At 43.9% G+C, this 14,921-nt stretch overlaps 1 protein-coding gene across 1 annotated transcript; it reads left to right on the forward strand.

Moving 5' to 3' along the window:
* Positions 1-187: 187 nt before the first annotated feature.
* Positions 188-11,109, forward strand: si:dkey-56m19.5 (uncharacterized). The gene is made up of 2 exons (XM_048546187.2): positions 188-373; positions 8,689-11,109. Exons 1-2 carry the CDS (start codon positions 283-285, stop codon positions 10,650-10,652), a joined length of 2,055 nt encoding a protein of 684 aa, XP_048402144.1. The 5' UTR covers positions 188-282; the 3' UTR covers positions 10,653-11,109.
* Positions 11,110-14,921: the final 3,812 nt, after the last annotated feature.

A 14,921-nucleotide genomic window follows, 5' to 3' on the forward strand; every position in this document is an offset into this window, starting at 1 on the left:
GTGGGGTAGTGGGTGTGGATAAGGTGGATGGGCTGAAAGGCCTCCCCCGTTCCCATTCGTTTTGGCCAGGAGCCCGGAGAAAACCGATCCACCGTTTTCAATGTCGGGGGGGGGGGGTAATGTTTTAGCTCCAATGAGGTGTAGACAAGGTTTCGGTTGAATGCAGTGTGGTAATGGCTAGGACAAGCCGCCTCACGGGGAGACAATGAGAAAGTGAAGGGGCCAGTGCGTGCCCCTGGAATAAATAAGGGGAGGGCTGTGGGCTGGGGAAGAGACTCACTGATGTCCCGCCCTAGTTCTCAGTCGCTACAGAGCCGTTGGGCTGAGTGGAGGAGTTCGCTGTGCTGCTGTCGGGCGCCGGAGCCCAACGCCGGTAGGTGCGCGGCCCTTCAACCAGGGGAGGCGGCACGGCCCGAGCCTCATCTCGGCCCACCGCGGGCGGGGAGTTTGAGTTTTAGTGACATGTTAGTGAGGTTTGGGTGGGGGGGCTCGCCCTGCTCAGAGCCTGGGCGGTTTGAAACAGTAACTGAGAGTGTGCGGTGTTTTTTGGGGGGGGGGGGGGGGTGGTGAAGGTGCTGGGACTGGGGTCTGGGTTTGCGTTTTCTTTGTTCTCTCGGTGCCCGGTCACTAACCCGGGGCGGTGGGGGAGACAGAGAAACTGCGTGTCCCCGTTATCCACCTCCTCCCCCCGTTTTAAAAGCTTTGCACGCCTCCGCCCCCCCCGAACCAGCCTTTCCCTCCCCCCCCCCCCCCCCCCCCCGAACCAGCCTTTCCCTCCTAGCCGTCCCGGTTAAGTGGGGCTCTGGGATCCAGTGGGTTCCCAGGAATGTCGTCCCGACCACCCTCAAGATTTCCGGACTTTCTTACTTGATACAAATCAGAATCACTAAAAATTCCTTTTCTTCGCGCCCCCCCCCCCCCCCCCACATCTTGTCCCGTTTTCTCTCCTCACCCCCCCCCCCCCAAACCTCAGTCCCGGGAATGATGCTCATGTCCCGGTTGGATTTGGGAGTTGGTTGAGGTGTGTGTTTTGGGGGGGGGGGGGGGGGAGAGAGAGGTGTGGTGCTGGTTGTGACTCTAACGGAGACACACCGCTCAGGCGTCTCCCAGCTTCCTTTTTCTCTCTTTTCTTCCCCCCCCCCCCCCCCCCCCGGACAGGGTGGGGTGGTGGATGAGAGAGCCGGCGCTGCAGCCCGGGCAGGAGCTGATCCATACCCAAGGGGAGAGTGGGCTGGGAAATCTTATTTCTTCTCTCCTCCCCCCCCCCCCCCAGGAGAGGGCACGTGATCCCAGGTCCGTGTTTGGAGGGGGGGGGGCAGAGACATCAACCTTTCTCCTCTCTCCCCCCCCCCCCCCCCCCCAACACACCACCATGTGGCTCAGGGAGAACTGGAGCTGTTCTCTCTGTTAAAGTCAGCGATCGCTTGCTTGTGCTTGTTGGATTTTTGGGGGTGGATTTTATTAGCAGTTGGAATAGCTGGGAATCTCCAGTGGCAGGAGTAAGGAGTCTGTGTCCTAGTCCCGGGAGCTCAGTGAGCTGCTTCCTGGGGTTAGGGTCCAGGGTGTGGTGGCTGTTTGGAGTCCAGTTTCTTTTCTTCCCTCCCTCTTTCCCCCCACAACCACCTGCTTCATGTTGGGGACTTGTATAGCGAACCGCTCCGGGCAGCGAGGGTCAGGGCTGTTTGTAAATGCTTCACATCCCGCCCCTACCCCGGGGTGGGGGCGGTGGGTAAAGAATGCAGCTCCTTGCTGCCGGTGGACCCCCTCCCTGCCATACTCCGTGCTTTACCCATACCAGCTGGGGCTCCCTTGGGAAGGGGTAGATAGGTGGGGGGAGGTGAGAAATGTGGTTGGGGTGGGGCAGGCGAAGGTGGTGGGGAGACGGGAGGGAGGGCTGTCACGCGCCTCCACCGCCCGCACTCTGCTTTATGGTTTTTGTCCACTCTTTAATATTGGAAGTCCCTAAAGGCTTAACGCTGAATATAAAGCACTAAATCTGCTCTAAAATCACTACTTTACAAATTCGGAATAAGGCTTCGTGCCGCCGAGTTCGGGTGTAAGAAATGTCTGTTGATTGGTCGGGGCACTCGGTTGTACATTTGGTTTAAGTGCATTAGGAGAGACTGGAGTATGAGTCGTACGGTTTTTAAACCCGGCTCTCCGCTGGAACGGGAGGACAGCAAATGCGTCCGAGTTTAGATCACTCTTCTCTTCTTTCCCCCCCCCCCCCCCAAAAAAAACCAAATCGGTGATGGATGAGGCGAGACCAGTGCTGACAATGAATTTGCAAATGTGCTGAATGGCTGGCGACTTATTTAATTCAGTCACTTCCACTGGTCTTTGTTCCCGTTTTAATTGCCTAAAACCTTTTTAATAGGCTTGATGGAGTGTTTGTAAATGGAAATTTTCAGAAAAAATAGTGTTAGGGCTTTGTTTTGGGGGAGGGGAAGCTTGGTTTAAGGGGGAACAAACTGTGGGAAAACTCCCTGAATCTAATCTGTGGGAGGTGTTTCCTTGCACCAATTTACTTAAGGCAGTAGGGGTTTTTAATAAAAACGCAGAACTCTGTGGCCGCTGTAAATAGGGAACAGAAACAGAACGCTACTGGAAAAGCTCAGTGCGTCTGGCAGCATCTGAAGAAAAAAAATTAACATTTTAAGTCGTGATCCTTCCTGAGCACTTTATGTACACTTTGTGTTCTAATTCACTTGAGAAAAGGGTTGTTGGTGAGCTGACTTGAACAACTCTAGTCCAATGTGCTGCAGCTTAACCCACCACTTCCTTAGGAAGGAGTTCCAGGACTAGTCCCTAATGACTGAAGGAAGTGGTATTTCCACTTGGCTGATGGGTGGCTTGGGGAACATTCTGGAAGTTCTCATGTATCTACTGACCTTGGCCCTCTAGATCATCATGTCTTGAGGAAGCTTTTGTGAATGTTGTCAATAGTAGCAGACGTGTGTACTAACTTCAGTTGAGTAGGCACTGTGGCCCACTACTCTCCCACTGAACTTGATTTCTAGTTGATCTTGTACTTAGAATTTATCTTATCGCTATCTTTCAGTCAGTCTCATGACTAATTTTTGCTGTTTCCTTGGGCAGACAACTCCAGACTCTGCCCTCACGAAGGAAGATACAGTTCATCTGTTTTAATGCTGATCTTTTTAAAATTGTCCCTGGCACTAGTCACCTTCAGTACGTTCTTCTACCATGTTTGAGCACAGAATATTTTTAATAACGTTGCCTTGCCTTGAACTCCAGAGAATACTGAGTTAGTGCTCCTTAATCTCACCTAGGCTGTCCTACCACAAACTTTGAACTTTTTTGTTCTCGGCTAAGTCCCTTTTTTCACATTGCTCCACAATTAGCCTCACCAAGCTCTAATGGCAAGTAGCCACACCCCTCCCTGTTGTGCTCCAATTGTCCTGTAGTCAAGGCTATTACCACCTCTCTAATTGCTGGTACACCTGTATGTTGGCTTCCAGTAGCTAATCAACTAGTCGCCCTGATGGTCTTGGATATCAACACCATACAATCGCTTTAAGAAATACTTCACACTTCTTCTATTGCCTACACTTAGTGCATTAAATCAGTTCAACTCAGTGCCCTTGAAGCTGCTTATTTCCTACTGATGTAGTGGTGTGCAGGGATAACTTCCTTGAAGGAATAACAAGTGCCTTTTGACCTTTGTTCCCATTCTAGCCCTCTTTGTTTGGGACCTGTGCCCTTTCAGTGGGGAAGAAGTTGATAACCTAGCTATTACAAAATCCAGATGTGGTTGTATGACCTCCCATGGACTTAGCAGTTCAATGATTGCCACAGTTCAATTGCTAGGCATCCAGCACTCACCTGATCAGGTATTGGTCTGCCTTGATCAAAATGTGATAGTAGGTGGGGTGTCACCTAAATTCTTTCTTCCCTCCTGCAGGGATGAGGGTGTCACTGACCAGGCAGCATTAATTGCCCAGAGGGCAGTTCAGGCATTCACACTGCTGTGGGTCTGGAGTCACATGTAGACCAGGTAAGGATGGCAGACCCCTTACACTCAGAACATTAGTGAACCAGATTGGTTTTCCTGACAATAGATTCAGGGTCATTAGATTCTTAATTCCTAACTCAATAAATTCAAATTCTACTACATCCTGTGGCAGGACTCAAACCCAGAACATTATCTGGGTCTCTGGATTAACAATCCAATGATAATGCCACTAGCGAGTTTTGAGAAGATTTGTAGCTCAAGTTGAGGTTCTGGATGTGAGCTTGCTCGCTGAGCTAGACGTTTCATTATGGTGACGAAACATCTGAAAACTAACCTTCCAGCTCAGTGAGCAAACTCACATTCAGAACATAATGCCACTAGCCCACTGCCTTTTAACATCCTGGCTGCCACCACCTGGCAGCAGATCCACTGGTCTTCCTTGTTGTTCCACTTTCTCCTGTCTTCAAGTACCTGTTTCCCTTGACCTAAAGGATGCTCCTGATTGGGTGAGCTGCAGGCCATTGGAGGTGAACAGCCAAGGCGTGTAGCCTGTTCTGTCACTGCCTTGTGCCTTGCTCATGACTACCACCACCTCTACCCATTCATTGCCAACCCTCCTTTCCCCTCAGAAGGGTAAGGGCAGCAGATGCATAGAAGCATCCATCTCCAATCTTCCCTTTGCATCATTCCTGATTTGGAACTATCAGTGTTCCCTAGCAAACTATACCTTCCTAACTTTTGTACCTGTACAAACTCAGCAATTCAAGAGATGCCACCTTAGGGAAATGAGGCCTGCACAATGATTGCCTTGCTGATACCCAATGTGTGTCTAAAAGACAAGGAGTGTCTGAATTTTATTGCTAGCCATGAGTGAATTCAAGTTCAGTCAAATAGAATTCTGCCCTTCTTAGGATTGTGGTCTCAGCTGATGGTCTTTGTTTTTCTTTGAGTGGCCTTCTATATGGCAGTCTGAACATACAGCAACACTTCACTAACTAGAAATGTCTCCATGTCACTGCTTGATCTTCTCATGGGACCTTAGTTTAATGTTAAATCACAAATGCCATTTATAGTGATGTGGACCTCATCCCTGTATGATACTGAAGTCTATAAACTTGATACCACTTGGAAAAGAGGAGTTCAAATTAAATCTGCATTAATAGCTGACCACTATTTGCCAACAGACCCACAGTGGTACTAATCAGCTTATTTACTGATGTGCAGAGCAAAGGGCTATTTCAGATGAAACAACTATATATTTTTGAACTAGTGAGCTGACTTCAACTTTGTTTTTCAATGCTCTCAGTCTAACTTCCGACAATGCAGGACACTAGTTGGGTATGGGAGGGTGGGGTTGTTTGCAGGATTTTGTAGTAGTCTTCACTAATAATGACACCTTGGGTAAAGCCTGTATGACTTTACAAATCGTGGTGGTGGCATGGGACACTGGATCTGTGTCACTGAAGTGAGCATCCATTTCTGACAAGTCTACATATAAAGGAATGAAAAGTCTGAATAGACAGCCACTCTTCAGACAGATGAGTATTTGCTTGGCTGTCAACTTGACAGGCCAAACAAAGGGAAATCTTTCTCATTAATTTTTGATCAGCCACTTTTTTTAAAAAAAAAAACTTGGTCAGAGGTAACTTTGCTACAATTCACAGTCTAGCGTCTCTCTAAAAGGAGACATAACTGTTATCAATGCAATATGTGGACTGCAGGAATTATTTGGCTCATAGGTTGAAATGGGGATTCATTGTAGAGAAAGTAATTTCTGGATATTCTAAGCAGAATCTCAGAACAAGATAACAATATAATGTGCTGTGGAATTCAGCATTACAAGGACACAAAACATCTAACAGGTTATTACTGATATATCTCTAAATCCCCCAAGAGAAACTACCATTATCTGTTAAGATTGCTGGCCAAGAATGGTCAATCTTTCTTGGTGGTTTTGCAGTGCTTTTAGTCAACACTTCTTTCAGATTAGTTGAAGTACTGGTTGTTTAGACCCTTTTTAAGCTTAAAATGGCTTGAGTTGACTGTGATCCCATTAGGATTAAGACACTTGGCTTACAATTTATGTCCTGTTAGGACATATGACCTGCTGTGATCTCCCTCAATTGTTTTGCCCAGCACTTCAAATTGCAACTCAAGCATTACCAGTTTTTGACTATTTTATTAGCATGCTCTGAATTAAGCCATGTGGCTTAATTCAAAAGGTCAAAAGGGCAGAGCTGATCAAGGAAGTTACCTTGAGGAAAGGCTGAGCCAGTTGGACTTGTCAGTCACACTCAATCATGCAAGATCACCCAAACCACCTAAAGGTGGATTTGTGGGGGATACTCACCAAGGGGAAAGGGCTCTCTTCAGATGGTGGTATCTCTCTTCTGAACTTTGACTCTTAGAACATCTTTTAACATATGAGCTGATTTTGCAGATTTTTAACTCCACTTCACCAATTCTGTTAAGGCCTCAAGGACTTAATCAGATGGTACAGCAGGCTTGATGGGACAAAGGGCCTTCTCCATTGTGCTTTTGGCAAGTAGTGTCTTAGTATGTTAGACACTTATTCTGTCTATTTGCCAAACCAGTGCATTGGCTAATTTTTCAAAGTACCACTTCAGCAAAGTTTCCTTTTAAGGAGATGGAAAATAAGGTCCATTTTAATGACTAATGTTAAAATGAGACTGCTTAAAGATGTTTCCAATAACCTCTCAAAATCAAACCTATTGATTCTGTCAAATCATAACCAAGTTGAAAAGAAATTCCTGTCCCGAAAGCTTACTGTTTTTAATAGTCCAAATGGGTTTTAATAACTTGCTATGGCATGCAGTATGTTGTAAAAGATGATGGTTCAGACTTCAGCCCACCTATTGCTTCATTCAGGGCTTACCCCTTTTAAAAGCTAATCCTACTAACAATTAAAAGCTCTCAGCCAGCTGTAGCTCCTCTGATTAAAGTGCTATCCTCCCCAGAGACAACAGCCTCAAGTAATCAATGACTAAAAGCCACTTCGTTACAGCTGCATGATTTTTGGGAGCAGTCTGCTCTTAGGTTACATCAACTCCTTTTGTTCTATCAAGATCTGGATCTGCCAATGAATCTCATTACTGCCAGCCTACTCCTGGAATCATTAACAATATTAGATTTAACATGAATTTAATTAGACAAGTGACTTATTTGTTCTAGATCTTACTCCTGTTTAGTTCCATAGTGTTTGACCACTGGTCAAAGGCACCACAAACCTCTGGCATTGCCTGCCTCAACTTCCACACCCATGGAAGTGGTTAATGAGATGGGGAAACTTTTTTAGTCTTGCTTTCTGAAGAAATAAAGGCAAGAAATCTCAATGCCTCTTTGAAATGAGCATGTCTGTTCAAGCTGCTTGGTGAGGTGTGTGTGCTTTCCATTTGTGGAAAAACATGGGATGGAGCGTCTTGGAACAAGTAAAGACAATAGTTCCTGTGCATCAGGAACTTGAAACAACAGCAAAACCATCACAACAATGTCTGGCCATAAAGGAACTGTATTGGGCCACGACCCAGTACTTGGACACAACAGGACAGACCAGTTTTGTCTTGTATAACTTTTTGCAATGAGGTGTTGGCATTTGAGAAGAAATGTTAGCATAACCATGTTTCAGATGGTTTCTCACTTGTGCATGGACTGCAGATGTACAAATCAATCAATATCATAGAATTCATGTCTTGGCAAATTTGTTCACTTACAATTTGATTAATACTAATGGCTAGTCCAGTCCAGTTAGCACTCATCAGAAACTGAACTAGAGTCACAAACACTGAATTTCTTCACTGCTACTCAGGCTACTTGAACAATATCTTCCAAACCACTCTTTCCCCCCCCCCCCCCCCCCCCCAAAAAAAAACCTAAAAGTAAAAGGCAGCAGACATTGGAACATCACCTCCTGCAAGTTCCCATTAAGCCACTCACCATCCTTTAATGTGAAATACATTGTTCCTTCATGATTTAAAAATCCAAGTGCTGTAAATCAAAGCTGTGCAGGTCTGGCAACATCTGGGAGAAGAGTTAATGTTTTGGGTCCAGTGACCCTTCCTCAGAACCCTTCTCCACAAAGGGTCACTGGACCCAAAATATTAACACTTTTCTCTCCTCCCCAGATGTTGCCAGACCTGCACAACTTTTCCAGCAACTTCTGTTTTTGTTCCTTCCTGTTGCTAAGCCATCCTGGAACACTCTCACTACCTACAGCAGTTACATGGCCTTGGTTCAAGGCAGCAGCTAACCAGGAGCAAAAAAAGTTGGCCAAGTCAATCATGCTGGCTTCTTGTGAACCTCATTGGTCCTAGATGTATGGTAACTTGGTAATTACAGCATTGGTAACTTGGCTGTCCTTATACTTTCCATCACTCAGGTGTAGCTCAAATTGCTGCAATGTTCTAAGATCTTGGCAATGCTTGCAATTAAAATTACTTAGGCATGTTTTGCCACTAATTGTACATTCCTTGCAATTATGCAGATTGCTCCTATAGGCTTATTATCTAGTAAATATTTTTAATCTGTGCTTCATGAGCAGGAAATGTTGGGATGACCATGTCTTGGATCATGTTCCTCAGATTTGTATGACTAGTTCATGCATGATCAGACACTTTTTTGTTTTAAAACAAGCTTGGGAGCTGCCTGAAGTCCATTCATCATTGACCTGACAGCTTGAATGTTTCCATTCACAGATAACAACAGTATGGGTGGCAGGCTAAGTAGGAAAAGGAGGGGCTACAATGTGAATGACCCCAAAGAGAGCAAATCTGCTGCAGAGTCCACTGACCAGCCTGAAAGCAAGGATGTTTCCAAGGAACAGTTCAAGACTCCAGAAGCTGAGCTGCCTGTCCAGCAACCAGATGAGGCTCCCAAAATAACTGAGACCACTGCAGGAAACCAAATTGACACAACTGTGACCACTGAAGGTAAAGCAGCCAATGATGCTCAAGATCATGAGGCAGCACTTTCTTCAGAGGCAACCTGCACAAATTCTGTAAAAGCAACAGAACAGCCAAGCCAGGAGGGCCATCAGACAACAAAGGCTGAAATTGAATCTAGCTCAACAGCATGTATTAGTTCAAGTGCTGAAGTTAATGTGCCAGTGTCTAGTGAAGAGGTGCCACTAAATGTGGCGGCAGTGAGCAGCCCAAATGAAGAGGCCCAAGAGAAACCAGTTCTCCCCTCAAAGCATGAGAGTGAAGGCCTAAATTTGCCAACAGACAAACAAGAGTCTGGTCATGCTGCACCAAAAATCACTGAAGACAATAAACAACCCAAATCTGGTGTAAACCTAGATGCTGAAGTTCAATCTAGCCAAGCTTCTGAAGGAATAGCTGAGACATCTGAGCAGGAGTTGACCAAAACCCAGGGTAGTCTTTCTGAGCAGGCTGAAAGCTCTACCCTGGAGACCAAGTCTGAACCTGGAGCTGAAAATGTGCCCCATGAGACTGAAACACCAAAATTCTCTGAAATAACTGAAGAAACCCTTATTGATCTTGTCTTGAAGAATGAAATGGCAAAATGTGCAGATATCCAGAAAAACCTATCTGGACCAGGCAGCATGGATGAAGTGCAGGACAAGATGGTGAGTGAATCTACTCATACTATCCAAGTAGTAGCTGACTTAACAGAAACAGCAGAAAATTCTGACCAATCACAAGATGGCTCTGGTCAAGGGGTCACTAACAAAGTGCCTGAAGATCAAGGCCAATTGCTGGGAAGTTCTGGAAATCTATCTGTAGACACTTTGAGGGAGGAAAGTGTGACAGATTCAGTTCCAGTAGAACTGAAGGATCCTGAGATTGACCCTGTTCCAAACATTGTTAGTGTACCAGAAGCTACCCATGTAGTCACACAATCACCAGATCCTGTAATGGCTGAATGTGCTCCAGGGACCCCTCCACCAGTAACTGAGGTCATCCCAGCAGGATCTCCTGATCCCACAGCAGAATGTTCTCCAGAGACTCTTCCACATCCTAAAAAGGAACTGTCTGAAACCAGGCTTGAGCAAACTCTAGAAATGAGCCACCAAGATAGTGCAGAAATAGCACTGCTCAACAGCAGTTCTGAGAAAATACCAGCTATTAAGCTAACTGTCTATACAGAAGCCTTGCAGGAAGAGAAAATAGAAATGGACACAGAACCAATGACTAAAGAGTCTCTAAATCACTTTGACACCAATGATCCAGATCCACAAAATGAAGTGCTTCCTGAGATACAGTCCACTTCATGCTCAGCTGAATTGATCTCTGAACAAGAAATCGTGAATGTAGGTAACACTTCAGAGCATCCTGTCCCTGAATCCCAGAGTTCTTCAGATGTTGGAGAACAGAGTCTAGCAGATCTGACCAAGACAGAAGCTACTGTTTCTACAGAACCTGAAAATGTGTCTGTGGATGCAGCATCAAGCCAGACTGAAAAGACCAGCCTTGAGACTCCCATAGCTAATGGGACCCCTTTAGATGCTAGAGTGGAAGATTCCAGCAAATCAATGAGTAAAATCAATGGCCAAGATGCTACAGCTGAAGATTCTCTTCAAGACAAGAATTGTGATATGCAGAGGGAGCCAACAAAACACAAATCCATTGAACAAGCAGATAGAAATAGATCTTTGGAGGAATCTGATCAAACCTTGGATTCAGGGCAGAGTCAGTGACTGCTAAATGGAATTCCAAAGTAGTGAAGCTTCTACACAATTGTGGAAAGTGGAAGATGTGGAATATGAATCTTATTCAAACTAGCTAGCAGCTAAGTTTGATTTGAGTAAAGACTGAGCTTGATGCTGCAAGAAGGGACACTCTCTTTTTCTCAACCTGCAGTAGATGAATTATTTGACTGACTGGTTCCATGATTTTATCTCAATACAGAAATTTTGAACAATGAAGACCCAGCCTTGTGCCAAAAGCTCTTGGGATGTAAGCTGGCACATGATACTTTTTCAGGCAAGCAAATCTACAAAAGTTTAATACTAAATGCTATGATTTGAGATGCACGTTGAGTAGTTGAGGTAACTCAGAACCTGTTCTGACAGATCAATTGTAACTAATTGGATAATGTGAAGGTTTTAAAATTTCAATGCTTTGAAAACTTAATAAATTATGTATCATACTTGACCCAGTTTTGTGGTGTGTAATGTTGCACTGGCAAAAACTCCTCTTCTGAAAGGATGGATAGTTTAGCTTGGTGTTACCTCACAGCTCACCAGACTTCTACCACAGAACACCCTCAATAGTTGAAGTGCTGGCACCTTGGCAGGTGCAGCATTCTGCTTTTAGTGAATTTGAATTTTTACGTAGCTTAAGTCTTCTGCCTTTAACCAAACAGCATGTGGAAAGAAAGGAGTTGGAGCCTGTTGAGTTTCTCCAGCACTTTTTTGGCAACAAAATAGGAACTATAACTGGATAGTGGGAGTCTTAACTTGCTAACCCTAATAATGATCATGGTCATAGCTAGGATCCAGGCTGCTGTCTGAATTTAGTACAGGATGAATTGTTAATTGGTTAACAGTTCATTTCTGCCTAGAATTGATGTGCTGGAGAGAAGGGAATAAAACCTAAGTGGGCTATAGGTGTTCTGCCACCAGTTGTCAATATTAGAATTCAAGTACATGTTCCAGGCTAAATTTGCCTGCAGTAACAGTGGCCCCCATTAGCATTCACTCCTCCTCTTTACTTCCAACACTGACTTTTATAGTGTTACACTTCAACATGACTCTATTTAAACTAAAGATGTACAGGGCAATTGCCCTGTACAAATATCAAAATGGTCATCACTGTTGGATTTAAACCTTTACTCCTTCCTGCAGCCCTCACCCCTACTACCTGCATAACTATTGGCCCTGTGTTCTTCCTTTAAAAGGTTTAAACTTTTTTGTGCACAGTCTCAGACTTGTGTGTAATCCATCCATTTCCCGCCCACCCCCCCCCCCCAAAAAAAAAAATTGAGATTAATCTCCAGGGCAGCCAGGAGCCTTTCAGAATCTGAAGCAACACTTTTGAAGGCTTCAAACTCTCTTCCCTTGAACTGCAAGAACAGGGCATGTGCCAGTAAATTGGCTATGGGCTTCAGTGCTACACTTTACTGGCTGTTAGGGTTATGGTCCATCAATTAAAACAATCTGTTCTTGGACTGGGTGTTTGCCAACCAAATGGCACAGGAGTTGATTACAAATTACTGTCAACTTTCTCTGTCACTTCCCCAGGACAGAACTCTTAACTGCATTGGATCTCTCAAATCTCACTGGAAAACAAAGTAACCTCCAGTTAATCTTAAGTCTACTTCAGGTAACTGATTACATTTGTGTAACACAGAAAAATCAACTAAAACATCCTAATGACCTAGAGGTGGAAGACAAACTGCATTGACCTGATCTAGTCAACTGTACAGACTTGTCAGATACTTCTACAACTAGAATTGTTCTCATCTCTGCCCAATGTCTATGCTACATTCATTATTTAAAATAGCTGAAACCTGTTAGGTGGCGTTCTTGCAGCTGAACAGCAAATGCTATTACCACAAGTTGAGGAAACAACTGCTTGTTTTCTCAACTCCACCTAAATGTGTTTTTCTTCCTCATGCTTTTAGATCTATTTTCTGCAGCAATTTTTGTTTCAGGCATCCAGTTTCTCTTTATATTTTGAAATTGCCAAACTGTCTTTAGTGCTGGTTCATTTTTTAAGGGGGAAGAGAGGGGATGGAAATTATGAGCCTCACTACAAGACTTGTCTAAGGTTTTTAACTGATTTTTAATTTTTTTTTAAAATCGAGTCTAAGAAGATACTGTCATTTGGACTAACAAGTACAATGAAGGGAATTGACTTTCATTCTGCCTTTCCCTGGTTATTTAAACCACATTGCTAGCAGAAGTAAATGTACTTTAGCTGTTAGCTTGCAAGAAATACTGGGCAGTTATACAAAGATGACCTGAGACCATCTAAACCTCTTTAGAGGCTCCAAGATATGGAGTGTTTCTCTGGGGTTATGAAACACAAATGTAGGACCTATAAATCAGTTGGCCAGCCATCCTCAAAAGAAGCCTGGAGTAAGTGGTGGTTGTAGAACGTAGAAAGCTGTACCATGTGGTGAAGTTCAGGCAAATAGCAAGTCTAAGCACCTGAAGACAGACTAAAGGTTGACACCGACCTTTGGTCAAATGATCTGCTTGCACTGAAGTGCGATTTTATAGCTAAGAGTTCTAAGCCTAACTTAACAGTGACAATCCTACAAATGTCAGTGCTAGGAACAATCCAATTACTGTAACTACTGTAGTACAGTAGGAATGTTGGGTTAATTGGGGGGGCACAGCAGGGGTGGCAAGAAATACATGGCTCTTTTTGAAAATGTATGCATGACACTTCTGAGGTTCTTAGCCAGCCACTTTCTATTGAAACAAAAGAAATTTCCAGAGTACACCTTTGCAATGTCTTGTGCACTTTACTGAATTACTTTTTGAAGTCTGATCACATTTTTAAGTCCAAAACAGCAGGTTTTTCTTTGGGCAAGTCATCTCAAGGATAACATCCCTAATGTCAGATGAAGGTTTTAAGTGCAGTCAATCCCTGTTAAGGGTCGAAATCCAAAAGCAAACGCTGTTTCCTGAGTGCAAGCCATTGGTTTTTTTACATAGGCCACTTGGCCTAACAACTCCATCCTAATGTTTGTTCTGCTTAGGCTGCTATTTTAATCTGCCATTGTAAACCACTAACTCTTTATTCAGTTATTGTTTAGTAAATTTTTCACTCTTTTGATTATACATATTTGCTTCATAACTCCGTGGTTTCTTGCTTTATTTGGCTTCTACTAAAATTTCTACAAATGGAAGCACTCTTTCCTGATTCAGTTTTTGGCTCATAACAAACGGACCACAAAACTTTAAAATGCCATTTAGTCTAGCAAGACAGCATACATTTCTTCCCACTGAATAGTTTCTATATACACACACAGATGGTGATAGTGATAGAGACCTTCTTGGGTCTATATCTGACTTACTCTAATTGGAAGTGCAGTAATTAACAAATTTCATTAACCAATCCCATTTTGAGTGACAGATCTAGGTAGATGGCCTATTGGTTCCCTTTTGAGTCTGGTAGAAGACAATCATTACTTTGTGCTGAAATGATACTTTTTTTGGCTTAGGTTTATTACTAATATTTTTTGAATGACCATGCCAGAAATTACAAATGTTAAGTTTCTCCCACATGATTTTGAAATTGGTTAGTGACCTTCTAGAAGGAGGGCAAGTAGAGTTATTAGGAGTAGGCCATTTGGTTAGTCTGCTCCACCATTCATTCAGATTGTGACTGATCTGACATTCCTCATGCCTGCACTCCTGCTTTCTCCCTTTTTTTTCCCCCCCTTAAATCCCAAACTGTAGAATCTATCTCATCCTTAAACAGCAGTAGGACTCTGGCCCCATACCTCTGTGTGGTAAGGAATTCCAAAGTCTCAACCCTTGAAGAAATTCTTCATTCTTGGTCTTTAAAAGTGGCATCCCCATCAAAGTTGCTGTGGGGTGAGGGGCTCAAAGTTACCATGATGCTGCCAGCACTTGCTTCAGAATACCAAGATTTCTTGCAAAGAGCAAACACTAATTCTGTCCAGATCTTTGCACCACAAAATTCAATCGTAGTCAATACAGTGACTCTGTGCTTTAGTGGTGTGAGTGGCAGGGTTGTATGGTTTGGACATCAGCCTATGAGGGAATATCCAATTATAAGTAGAGCTGTGAGTGGCTACAACATGGCCCAGGTCTAAACCAGAAATATTCTAAGCATTGCATTCGATTATGAAGTTATCATTCCATAAACATGTTAGCATAAACATCTGTCAGAATACTTGTAAGATTACTGATGTGTTTTTAAGCATTGAGAATGACAGTAAAACTACACTTGAAGGGAGGGGCAACACCAGTACATAATTTGTATGC

Source organism: Stegostoma tigrinum, chromosome 16 (genome assembly GCF_030684315.1).
Source record: "Stegostoma tigrinum isolate sSteTig4 chromosome 16, sSteTig4.hap1, whole genome shotgun sequence".
Taxonomy (NCBI): domain Eukaryota; kingdom Metazoa; phylum Chordata; class Chondrichthyes; order Orectolobiformes; family Stegostomatidae; genus Stegostoma; species Stegostoma tigrinum.